The 13,068-nt window shown below is 46.1% G+C and overlaps 1 protein-coding gene across 1 annotated transcript in view; it reads left to right on the top strand.

The window, feature by feature from the left end:
* LOC311004175 (titin-like) overlaps positions 1–13,068 on the top strand; it is a 239,473-nt gene that overhangs the window by 212,451 nt on the left and 13,954 nt on the right. Inside the window, exons 198-218 of the mRNA XM_083996121.1 lie at positions 13–309; positions 542–1,129; positions 1,348–1,650; positions 1,789–2,085; positions 2,177–2,464; positions 2,569–2,880; positions 2,994–3,296; positions 3,376–3,681; positions 3,801–5,564; positions 5,677–5,970; positions 6,165–6,449; positions 6,550–6,849; positions 6,954–9,020; positions 9,180–9,482; positions 9,573–9,878; positions 10,110–10,400; positions 10,518–10,817; positions 10,941–11,246; positions 11,348–11,650; positions 11,822–12,103; positions 12,275–12,868. Coding sequence (XP_083852247.1) covers positions 13–309; positions 542–1,129; positions 1,348–1,650; positions 1,789–2,085; positions 2,177–2,464; positions 2,569–2,880; positions 2,994–3,296; positions 3,376–3,681; positions 3,801–5,564; positions 5,677–5,970; positions 6,165–6,449; positions 6,550–6,849; positions 6,954–9,020; positions 9,180–9,482; positions 9,573–9,878; positions 10,110–10,400; positions 10,518–10,817; positions 10,941–11,246; positions 11,348–11,650; positions 11,822–12,103; positions 12,275–12,868 — 10,089 coding nt within the window. The remainder of the gene's footprint in view (positions 1–12; positions 310–541; positions 1,130–1,347; positions 1,651–1,788; positions 2,086–2,176; positions 2,465–2,568; positions 2,881–2,993; positions 3,297–3,375; positions 3,682–3,800; positions 5,565–5,676; positions 5,971–6,164; positions 6,450–6,549; positions 6,850–6,953; positions 9,021–9,179; positions 9,483–9,572; positions 9,879–10,109; positions 10,401–10,517; positions 10,818–10,940; positions 11,247–11,347; positions 11,651–11,821; positions 12,104–12,274; positions 12,869–13,068) is intronic.

Raw genomic sequence — 13,068 nt, 5'->3', positions numbered from 1 at the left:
TGCCTTTTACAGAGGTACCAAGTGCACCAATGAAACTTGGCGTCGCAAATGTTACAAAGGACTGCGTAACAATTGCTTGGACAAGACCTGAATACGATGGCGGTAGCAGGGTCACCGGTTACCTTATTGATGCGCTGGAGAAGGGACAGACCAAGTGGGTGAAGTGTGCCACTGTTAGGACCATGACTCACACCATCAAGAGCCTGAGGGAGGGTGCTGAGTACTTCTTCAGGGTCCGTGCTGAGAACCACGCTGGACTCAGCGAACCCAAGGAGATGATTGTACCCGTTATTGTCAAGGAAATACAAGGTAGTATCCCTAGTTTTGCTACTACGTTTTGATAATTAGCATATTTTGTGATTATACCAAGAGAATAGGACACAATGCTAAAATTGAGGGTAATATATTTTTACTGATGGATTTGTTTTGTATTAAATGTAATAGGGTGAAATACTGACTGAAAAGTCCAGGTAATTGACACTGATGGAGGTATTAGATTGTGACATAATTTATCAAATTCCTATTTTATCTTTTTCAACAGAGGCTCCAGAGTTTGACTTGAAGAACTACCCCAAGAACACAGTTTATGTGAAAGCAGGATCTAACCTGACCTTTGAGATTCCTCTCACTGGCAGACCCATGCCTAAAGTGACAATGTCCAAAAACAATGTTGTCATCAAAGGATCCAAGAGATTGCTGACAGAAGTAACACCAGACAGTTTAATCATCACCCTAAATGAAAGTATTGCAAGTGATGCTGGCAAATATGACGTCACTGCCTCAAATGCCGGAGGTACCACGAAAATCTTCATTATCTTTGTTGTGATGGACAGACCTGGACCTCCTGTTGGTCCAGTTGAGATTGGAGAGGTCGGTGAGACGACAGTGTGTCTGAAATGGGCTCCCCCAGAGTATGATGGTGGCAGTCCTGTTACCAACTATGTTGTTCTGAAACGTGAAACCAGCACTCCTAGCTGGGCAGAGGTATCAACAAGCATTGCAAGAAGTGCAATCAAGGTGACTAAGCTGACCAAGGGGGAGGAGTATCAGTTCAGAATCAAGGCTCAGAACCGCTATGGTCTCGGTGACCACATCGACAGCAAATCGGTCATGATAAAGCTTCCATACAGTAAGTCAATCTAGTCTTTTGTTGTGTTAATTATCATTTTTCTTGAATGACTATGTCAGTGTGTGTGTGTGTGTGTGTGTGTGTGTGTGTGTGTGTGTGTGTGTGTGTGTGTGTGTGTGTGTGTGTGTGTGTGTGTGGTGTGTCATCATAGTAATCTTTTGTGACACAGATGATAAATTGTTTGGAATGAACACTTACATGACTGATATCCATTACAGCCATCCCAGGACCTCCATCCACACCATGGGTCAGCTTTGTGTCCAGGGAGAGTCTGACAGTCTGCTGGAATGAGCCGGTTAATGATGGTGGAAACCCTGTGATAGGATATCATCTTCAGATGAAGGAGAGGAGCAGCATCCTCTGGCAGAAGGTCAATAAGACCGCAATCCCAGGAAACCAATGGCGAATTACAAATATCTGCCCTGGTCTTTTCTATGAATTCAAGGTGGCAGCTGAAAATGCAGCTGGCATTGGAAAGCTGAGCAAGACCTCTGAGGAGGTGCTTGCAATTGATGCCTGTGGTAAGTGCTTTTAATTTGAATCACTGTTCTCTAGTTTTAAAGGGACATTTACGCTAGCTTTAAATGAAGAGCTTCCACTAAAAATCTTCTTTACTGTTGTTTAATTTAAACTGCATCTTTCTTACTTCAATGTTACAGAACCCCCAGCAAACGTCCATGTCACAGAAGTTACTAAGAACTCAGTCAGTCTGGCCTGGCAGAGGCCTCCATACGATGGTGGCAGCAAGATTACTGGCTACAGTGTGGAGAGGAGAGACGCTCCCAATGGAAGATGGGTGAAGGCCAACTTCACAAACATCATTGAAATGGGCTTCACTGTATCTGGACTAAGCCATGATGAGTCTTATGAATTCAGAGTGTATGCCAGGAATGCTGTTGGGTCTGTCAGCAACCCATCTCTCATTGTTGGCCCAGTCACTTGTATTGATGCATGTGGTGAGTTTTCAACTTGATCTATGGTTCAATTTGTTGTTTATTTTTTATTAAATTTACCTATACGTCACCGCTATTATCTCATGACCCACAGGTGCCCCAGCCATTGACCTTCCACCAGAGTATCTGGATGTGGTTCAGTACAAGGCTGGAACATCAGTTAAACTCAGAATTGGAATTATTGCAAAGCCTCTTCCAACAATTGAGTGGCTCAAGAATGGAAAGGAGCTGGTGGCAACCTCCACTGTATCTATTGAAAACTCAACTGACTCTTCAGCTGTTTTGATCAAGGATGCAACTCGCCATGATACAGGTTCATATGAGGTCAAGATCAAGAATGTTCTTGGATCAGCTTCTGCAACCATCAGGATTGAAATCCTTGGTATTTATCCTTTGTCATTTACACATAAGTTTCATATCTGTTTGAATTAAGATGTTCATGGTGTTGATGCTCATGTGATCTTCCTTTTTTTACCCTACACTCAGACAAACCTGGACCGCCAACTGGCAACATTAACTTCAACCTCATCACAGCAGATAGGATCCTCTTCTGCTGGGAACCTGTGCCTGAATCTGACCAAGGAGGTTCCAGTTTGACCCATTACATTGTGGAGAGGCGTGAAACCAGCCGAGTGGTCTGGTCAACAATTTCAGATAAACACAGCACAGACCAAACACATGTTAGTGTCAGCAAGCTGATGCGTGGAAATGAATATGTGTTCCGCGTCATGGCTGTTAATAAGTTTGGAGTTGGAGAACCACTGGAGTCAGAGCCTGTCATCGCCAAGAATGCTTTTGGTAAGCCTTGCCTCTATAGAGTGCTGAATTTTGAATAAAAACCATATAATTTGTCTGAAGCAGCGTAATGACATTTTGGATTTCCTTAATATATTTATTTTCCCTTTGTATAGTTTCTCCTGGCCAGCCTCATACTCCTGAGGTGAACATCATCACTAAATCCACCATGGTGGTAGAATGGAACAAACCAGGTGTAGATGGAGGTAGTGCAGTCACTGGCTACTACCTGGAGAGACGAGACAAGAAGAGCTCACGCTGGATCAGAGTTTACAAAGACCCCATCAGTGAGCTCAAAAAGACTGTCTACCACTTGACAGAAGGAAATGAGTACCAATATCGTGTCTGTGCCATTAACAAGGCTGGAGAGGGACCGTTCTCAGATGGATCAGATTACTACAAGGCTGCTGACCCAGTTGGTAAGTTATCTACCATTCACATGTTTAACAAAAAATGAGACAAAATGTGCAGCTACACTGACAAAACTCCTGTTTACAGATCCACCAGATGAGCCTTGTAAGCTGAAGGTGGTGGACTCCACCAAGACATCCATCACTATGGGTTGGTCCAAGCCAGAATGGGATGGAGGCAGCGAGGTCATCAGCTACATGTTGGAGAAGCTTGTTGAGGGAGAGGAGGAATGGGCTATGATTACCTCCAAGGGAGAGGTCAAGACAACAGAGTACACAGTCCATGACTTAAAGCCAGATGTCAACTACTTCTTTAGAGTTTCTGCTGTAAACTGTGCTGGCCGTGGAGAGCCTCTGGAGATGACTGAGCCTGTACAAGCTAAGGATATCTTAGGTAAATTTGTCACTGATGTTGAAAAAATGTGTTTACAAGATTAAGTCTTCTTTTGTTCATATCTTCCTCATATATGACAGTCCCTGTGTGACCTTGACTATTTTTCTTGATCTTCACAGAGGAGGCCCAGATTGACTCAGATGTGGCCATGAGAACTCACTACATTGTGAAAGCTGGCAAAGATGTGGAGCTCACAGTTCCTCTGAAGGGCAGACCTTCTCCCACTGCTTCATGGAGCAAGGGAGAAGAATGCATTGACCGCAACCCCCAATATGAGTTCCATCACTCAGACACAACCACAGTCCTTGTTATGCGTGAAGTGACCAGGCTTGACACTGGAAAGTACACAGTCAAGATAGAGAACGGCGTGGGAGAGCCCAAGACACTGACCTTGTCTGTGAAGGTACAGGACAGCCCTGCTCAGTGCAGAAACCTGGTCCTAAAGGAGGTGACCCGTGGAAAGGTTATTCTCTGCTGGGAGCCTCCACTCCTTGACGGTGGTGCTGAGATCACAAATTACATTGTGGAAAAGAGAGACTCCTCCAAGAGGTCCTTCTCTGCAGTGACAAGCAAATGCACAGACACGACATACACAATTGAAGATCTCTCTGAAAAGACATCCTACTTCTTCCGTGTGTTAGCGGAGAATGAGAATGGTGTTGGTGATCCATGTGACACACCTGAGCCTGTGAAGGCCACAGAGACTCCTGGACCAGTCAAGGAGGTCTCTATGAAGGATTCATCAAAGACGTCTGTCACTCTGCAGTGGCTGAAGCCTGATTACGATGGTGGCAGCATCATCTCTGACTACGTCATCGAGAAGAAACTTAAGGATGAGGAATGGTCACTGGGGGGAACCAGTAGACAGTGTGAGTTTGAGGTCAAGAAACTCAAAGAGCACTCAGACATGTTCTTCAGAGTGGCTTCCAGGAATGAGAAGGGACAGGGTGACTTTGTTGAGATTGGACCTATCAAGGTCATTGATTACATAATCACACCTGAAGCATGCCTTGCAGAGTACCCAGGTGGCAGCATCAGTGTTCGCCTGGGTCATAATGTGCACATCGAGCTGCCATACAAGGGCAAACCCAGACCAGCTACTTTGTGGCTGAAGGACAACCTGCCTCTGAAGGAAAGTGACCAAATAAGATTCAAGAAGACAGAAAATAAAGCCACTTTAATGATTAAGAATGTAAAGAAGGAGAATGAGGGTAAATACACCCTGACCCTTGACAATAAGGTCAACAGGAGATCCTTCCACATTCATGTCATCACACTTGGACCACCTTCAAAGCCAGTTGGACCCATCCGACTGGATGAAGTGAGAGCTGAAAACATCATGATCTCGTGGGACGAACCCAATGATGATGGCGGAGGTGATATCACCTGCTACACAGTGGAGAAGCGTGACACCTCCCAGAATGTCTGGAAGATGGCCTGCTCCAGTGTACAGGATACTCAGTTCAGGGTACCCAACCTCATCAAAGGTCTCCAGTACCAGTTCAGAGTGTGTGCTGAGAACAGATATGGTGCCAGTGAACCTCTGATCTCACAGATGGTCGTTGCTAAGCACCAGTTCAGGCCTCCAGGTCCACCAGGCAAGCCTGTTGTCTACAATATCACCAACGATGGCATGACCATCCAGTGGGAGCAGCCCATCTATGACGGTGGCACCCCCATTCAGGGCTTCCATGTGGAGAAGAAAGAAAAGAATAGCGTCATGTGGCAAAAAGTAAACACTATGCTGGTCAAAGAAAACGACTTTAGGATTTTGGAACTCATTGAGGGTCTTGAGTACTCCTTCAGGGTCTACGCCCAGAACGATGCTGGCTTCAGCCGAATGAGTGATGAGAGCAAGCCAGCCATGGCTGTCAGTCCTGTCGGTGAGTGCTGAGTTCAGACAATCTTATTATTCTCAGCTTAGTTATAAAACCTGAATTAGAGTGAAAGCACTTTGACAAAAATAAGTTTAACGCTGCATCTCATGTCTTGCAGATCCTCCTGGCCAGCCTGACTACACCGATGTGACTATTGACTCAGTGGCACTGAAATGGGATGCACCCAAACGTGATGGCGGCAGCAAGATTACTGGCTACACCATTGAGAAGCGCCAAGGACATGGCCGCTGGTTCAAGGCCAATTTGACTGATGTGCATGAGTGCGAGTACACTGTCAGTGGGTTGGCAACAAATGAACGCTATGAGTTCAGAGTCATTGCCAGAAATGCCATTGGCGTTGTCAGTCCTCCTTCCAACTCATCTGGCTTGATTGTGGTCAGAAGTGAGAATGGTGAGTAATGACAGGACAGCACGAGCTATGTGGGCTGTAAGGTTAAACTGTAGATAATGTAATAGATGAACATAGTTTTTGTTGAACCTTCTCACTGGCGAAAAATATAAGTCTAACTTTCTGAAAGTGACATTGTTGAAACTTAGTTATTCTAAACACTTGAAATGAATAACTCCCATTTCTTTCAAAACCAGCTTGTCCAAATATCGAGTTTGGCCCAGAGTACTTCGAGGGCTTAACAGTCAAGGCAGGAGACAACATCAGGCTGAAGGTAACCATCACTGGACGCCCAGTTCCAAAGATTGTCTGGTTCAGAGATGGGGTGGAGGTAACCAAAAAGATGATGGACATTATCAATGTAGCCGGGTCCAGCACCTTGTTTGTCAGGGATGCTGACCGCACACACAGTGGTCTCTACACTGTGGAGGCTACTAATGGATCTGGATCCAAGAAGGAGAACATCCTTGTTCAAGTCCAAGGTGCCCACTTTTTTTTCTTTATATCGCAGCATACTTTAATATACTGTCATATTTATTTTTTTATGTTCTAACATAATTTTCACACATCTCCATGGTACAGACACTCCTGGGGAGCCAGTGGGACCCATCACTTTCAGTCACATCTCAGAGGGCAAGTGCACTCTGTCATGGAGCCCACCAGTAAACGATGGATGTTCTGAGATCTCACATTACATAATTGAGAAGCGTGAGACTGCCAAAATCTCCTGGGCCTTGGTGTCTGATGAATGTACCGAGTGCACGTTTGATGCATCCAAGCTCATCAAGACCAATGAGTACCAGTTCAGGGTCTCTGCTGTGAACAAGTTTGGAGTTGGCAGACCTTTGGAATCCACCCCCATCATTGCTCAAATGCAATACAGTAAGCGGAAAGATCTTAATATTTAGTATTTCAGACAAGAGATGTATCTATCTATATATGGTCAATACAAACATTCCACTAATCCTTTAATCTTTTTCCACCAGCTACCCCTGATGCTCCTGGCACTCCGGATGCCACTGAAGTGACAGGAGAGAGCATCACCCTTTCCTGGGCTCCTCCGACCTCTGATGGAGGAAACCCCATTCAGTACTACATTGTGGAAAAACGAGAAAAGAAGACTGTCCGGTTCTATAAGGTGATCACCAAGAAACCAATCGAGGAATGTGGTCACAAGGTGATTCACCTCACAGAAGACATGGAATATGAGTTCCGTGTCTTGGCCGTAAATGATGCTGGTGTGGGAACTCCTAGCAACATCTCTATGCCTATCAAAGCTGCTGAGCCAAAGGACATTCCGTGCGCTCCTTCTGTGGTTTGTGTATCCGACTCCACTAACACTTCCATCAGTCTGGAATGGAGCAGGCCTGCAGATGACGGAGGAATGGAGATCCTGGGCTACATTGTTGAGATGGTGAAGGGAGAAGACGAAGAATGGAAGAGAGTAAATGAGGAGCTGATACCAGAAACACATTATACGGTAGCTGGTCTGGAGACAGGCAGTGAGTACAGTTTCCGTGTCGCAGCTGTCAATCACATCGGAAGAGGTGAAGAAAAGGAGACTCCAGAGCCTGCTCAGGCTGTAGACAGGCTAACACCACCACAGGTAGATATTGATGCATCCTTCAGGCAGACACACATTGTGAAGGCCGGAGGTTCTGTGTGCCTGGGCATCCACTTCAGAGGAAAACCTGTTCCCACTGCCACCTGGGTGAAGGAGGAAGGAGAGCTGAGTGTCTTGTCAGAGATCACAACCACAGATGGCTACACTTCTCTGAGCATTGAGAACTGCTCTAGAACTGATACAGGCAAATACACGGTAAACCTGGAGAATGCCAGTGGAAGCAAGGACGTTACCTTTACAGTGAAGGTGATGGACACACCTGGACCCCCGCAGGATGTTTCCTTCATGGAGGTAGCCAGAGGCACGGTGACACTCACCTGGAAGCCCCCTCTCAATGACGGTGGGGCTCGAATCCATCACTATGTTGTTGAGAGGCGTGAGGCTAGCCGCCGCACATGGCAGCAGTCTGGTGGCAAGTGCACAAAGCACGTTCTGAAGATCGAGGACCTGCTAGAAGGAGTGCCATACTTCTTCAGAGTTTCAGCTGAAAACCAGCATGGTATGGGTGAGGCGTTTGAGCTGACAGAGCCTGTCACTGCCACTGCAGAGCCAGCACCTCCAAAGAGAATGGACATCCTGGACACCACAGACAGCTCTGTGGTACTGGGCTGGTTGAAGCCTGAGCACGACGGTGGAAGTCGCATTCAGGGTTACGTCATCGAGGCCAAGCCAAAGGGCACAGACAAATGGGTCGTGGTTGGAAACACCAAGAATCTCACTTATACAATTGACAAGCTCAACAAGGGTGATGAGTATGACATCCGTGTGAAGGCTAAGAATGAAGCTGGCAACAGCAGGCCCAGAGAAACTGTGGCTCCTGTGCTGATCAAAGAGCCTCACATTGAACCTGCTGCTGACCTCAGTGAGATCACCAATCAGCTGGTCACATGCAGGTCTGGCAGCACCTTCATCATTGAGGTTCCCATCAGCGGTAGACCTGCTCCTAAAGTTTCCTGGAAGCTGGAGGAGATGAGGCTGAAGAGCTCCGACAGAGTCACCATCAAAGTAACTAAGGACAGAACTACCATCTCAGTAAAGGAGGCCATGAGAGGAGATGGTGGTAAATACTACCTAACTCTGGAGAACGTGGCAGGAACCAAGACCTTCACTATTGAAGTTAACGTCACAGGTAGACCTAGTCCGCCATCAGGACCCATTGAAATCACATCCATCACATCAGAGTCCTGCATCGTTAACTGGCAACCACCAGAGGATGATGGTGGCACTGACATTACCAACTACATTGTGGAGAAGCGTGAGTCTGGTTCCACAGCCTGGCAGCTCATCAACTCCAGCGTGAAGCGTACAACTCTCCATGTTAGTCACCTAACCAAATACATGCAGTACACATTCAGGATCTCTGCTGAAAATAGATTTGGTGTCAGCAAGTCCACTGAGTCTGAGACGATTGTTGCAGAGCATCCCTTCAGTAAGTACAATTCTTTAACTTTTTGACTTATCCACTAATTTGATGCAGTGTAAGCATTTCTAAGACTAACTAGTTATTGATTTACAAATATCTTCCTTCTACTGAATACGGCTATAACTTAGGCGGCTGTACTCAATAATTCTTTTTTTCTAATCACAGCACCTCCTGGTCCACCAACAAAGCCTTCAGTCTGCAATGTTACTGCTAACACAATGACCCTGAAATGGGAGGAGCCCTACCATGATGGTGGAAGCAAGGTAACAGGATACTGGATTGAGAAGAAGGAGAGGAACAATATCCTTTGGGTGAGGGAGAATAAGATCCCTTGCTTTGAGTGCTACCACAAGGTGGAAGCTCTGGTTGAAGGGCTGGAGTATCAGTTCAGGGTTTACGCCATGAACAGTGCTGGACTGAGCAAAGCAAGTGAGGCTTCCAAGGGAGCAGTTGCTCAAAATCCTGTTGGTGAGTTTTGGCAGCTTAGTGTTTTGTTGTGACACTAACCAGTATCTTAATTTGATCTTTCTCTAACAATTTTTTTTATCTGTTGTATAGATCCACCAAGTAAACCAGAAGTCACAAACGTCACAAGAACCACAGTCTCCCTCAAATGGTCAGCTCCACTCAATGATGGTGGCAGTCCTATTGTGGGCTATATCATTGAGCGTAAGCCGTACACATTAACTGGTGAAGGCCGCTGGCTCAAATGTAACTACACCAATGTGACAGACCAATTCTACACTGTTACTGCCCTGGGAGAAGGAGAACCCTATGAGTTCAGAGTTATTGCCAAGAATTCCAACCAAGTCTTCAGCATACCCTCAGAGTCCACTGGGTCTGTGCAGTGCAAGACTGACTTTGGTAAGATCTTCATTTGTGGTGGAGATATGATGCCATCAACACAGCATGTTGCAGGTTGCACACCTCTAACCTGATTATAATTACATGACATATGAGATGACACCATCTGATATTTTCTGTTAGATCACTATGAACAACAGTGTGAGATTTAATTTAATCTGAATAAATAAGTTAAAGCACTGTCGCTTTGAGAAGTTGTTCCATAACATGTTCTTTCTATACACTTGACAGAACCTCCAAAAGCCCAGCTGGACAGCAAGCTCATGTCTGAGACTGTGATGGTCAGAGCTGGTTCAGACTTGGTTCTGGATGCTGCAGTAGGAGGCAGGCCTGACCCCAAGGCCTCCTGGTCCAAGGGCAACAGGGATCTGGAGCTTTGTGAGAAGTACCACCTCCAGTACACCTCCACCAAAGCGATGGCCATCATCAAATTCTGCGACAGAGATGACACTGGAAAGTACATCCTCACTGTCAGGAATGTGAGCGGAACCAAAACTGCTGAGGTCAATGTTAAAGTGCTCGGTAAGAAGCTTCTGACTTTTCCCTAGTTTGATACAATCCATTTACAGATTACTCTGGAAGCATTCATTTGTCACTGTTAGCAAAAGCAACGTACATGAGTGAATGTATTTCTTCCAGACACACCTGGTGTGTGCGAGGGCAGCATTGAGATCAGCAAAATCACTGAAGAGTCATGCACCCTGAGCTGGAAGCCTCCTGTCGAGGATGGTGGTGATGACATCAGCCACTACATCGTGGAGAGGCGTGACACCAACAGACTCAACTGGGTCATCATGAACGCCGAGTGCAAGGAGCTGACCTGCAACATCAGCGGGCTATTTAAGAACACTGAATACCTGTTCAGAGTCCGGGGCGTCAACAAATATGGACCTGGAGTCCACCTGCAGTCAGAGCCCATGATCGCCAGAAACACTTTCAGTAAGTGCTTTTCAAAGCAGAACTGGTTGTAAATACTTAAATTGTCTGTGAAAATGAAACTACATATGAAATCTGTATAACCTCTAACATTCAACTGTTCTTCTGTTTTGTCTTCTTCATTAGCTGTGCCAACTCCTCCTGGAGCTCCAGAGATCTTAGTGTCAGGAAAAGACTTTGCCACCATTGAATGGCTGAAGCCAGAAAGTGATGGTGGCAGCCCACTGATCCACTACCTGGTGGAGAGACGTGAGAGAAAGAGTGCCCGCTGGGTGAAGGTAAACAGGGATGGAGCTCACCTCGACTCCACACTGAAGGTGTCTGGTTTGACTGAGGGCAACATTTACCAGTTCAGAGTGACGGCCATCAACAAGGCTGGAGAGAGTGAGGCCAGTGAGGTTTCCCTGTATGTCGTCTGCAGAGTGCCAACATGTAAGTCCAGTTTGTTCAAGTCTAAATAGCTCTAAAAAATCAGACTGATTCTCCTAATTGTTGACACTATTGATCTTCATTCCTGCACTCTCTCCTCTCAGGCACCCCTGCTCCTCCATCTATTCCTCGTATCACTGACACTCACGCTGACAGCATCAGTTTGGCCTGGTCCCGTCCCGTGGAGGATGGAGGGTCTGATGTAATGGGCTACATCTTGGAGATGCAGGAAGCTGGAGCAGAAGAATGGAGCAAGGCCCATGAAAAGACCTTGCGTACGACAGAGCATGTGGTAACTGGACTGGCAGCAGGCAAGAAGTACTGCTTCAGAGTGGCTGGCATCAACATCAATGGTACAGGAGACTTCAGTGAACCCTGTGCTGAGACTGAGCCCGTAGAGAGAATTGGTGAGTCATCATAAATGTAAAGTGACTCACATGGCAAGAAATGCTTTGGTTTCTTCCTCAAATACTGAAAACTTTATTCGTCATCCTTTTATGACATAATAGAATTTTAATTATTGTATCACCAACATTAAAAGTAAGAGTTTATTCTAATCATCCCATCCTCTCCTACAGAACCTCCTGACTTTGAGCTCCATGATGATCTCAAGAAGACCATTTGCCTCCGTGCCGGTGGCTCCCTCCGCATGTTTGTCCATGTCACTGGTCGTCCCACTCCTGCAATCACTTGGAGTAAGCCTGGCGTCGATCTCCACAACAGAGGTTTCATCGAGGTCAACCCCTCATCCACCACACTCATCATTGATAAGGTCCACCGCTACGATGCTGGCAAGTACACACTGGTGGCTGAGAGCTCTGCGGGGAAACAGGAAGTCAACATTCTGGTCAAGGTCTATGGTAAGTGTCTGAATGAAAATATTGCACAGGTACACACTACACCAGTGGTTCACAAAGTTTTTTACATCAAGGACCCCTGAATTGATACAAATTAGACCATGGACCTCCATTGGACAAAATTTCGAAGCAAACACCAAAAAAAGTAACTACATGATGAATTCTTGTTTTCAGACACTCCTGGACCAACTGGACCACTCAAGATCAAAGAACTTACCAAAGACTCTGCCACCATCTCTTGGGAAGCTCCAGCTGTGGATGGCGGCGCTCCTGTCAACAACTTCATCATCGAGAGGCGTGAGGCTTCCATGAGAGCCTACAAGACTGTTACTGCCAAGTGTAGCAAGACATCCTACAAGATTGACGGTCTGATGGAGGGCATGCTGTACTACTTCCGTGTCCTCCCTGAAAACATTTATGGAATTGGAGAGCCCTCTGAGACCCCTGATGTGATCCTGGTTTGTGAGGTGCCTTTGCCACCAAACAAGCTGGAGGTGATTGACGTCACCAAGAGCACTGTTTCCCTGGGATGGGAGAAGCCTGAGCATGATGGTGGCAGCAGACTGACAGGCTATGTCATTGAGGCCTGCAAGTTTGGCACCGACAAATGGATGAAGGTTGCCACATTGAAGCTCACAGACTTTGAATACACTATTGAGAAGCTGAATGAAAAGGAACAGTATTTGTTCAGAATCAAAGCAGTCAACAGCCGGGGAGCCAGCGAGCCCAAAGAGCTTGTTACAGCCATCACAGTACAGGAACAGAGAGGTAACAGCAACTAAAAGCATGCATTCAGAAAATCCTCTGGCTATCCGACCAAAAGTGAAAAAGTTTTAAATGGCAGATGACGTTGATTTTCTTGCCTCCATAAATGTGCAAACAACATTTATTAACAAGCAAGATTTTCCGCTCAGCAGTAGTTACAAACTGTTGTTACACCTTAGTTCACCATCTACTTCTCAGCTGTT

This window comes from Trachurus trachurus, assembly GCF_905171665.1.
Source record: "Trachurus trachurus genome assembly, chromosome: 21".
NCBI classification, from domain to species: Eukaryota; Metazoa; Chordata; class Actinopteri; order Carangiformes; family Carangidae; genus Trachurus; species Trachurus trachurus.
Note: the sequence above shows the minus strand (reverse complement) of the source record. Positions and strands in the feature narration are given on the sequence as shown.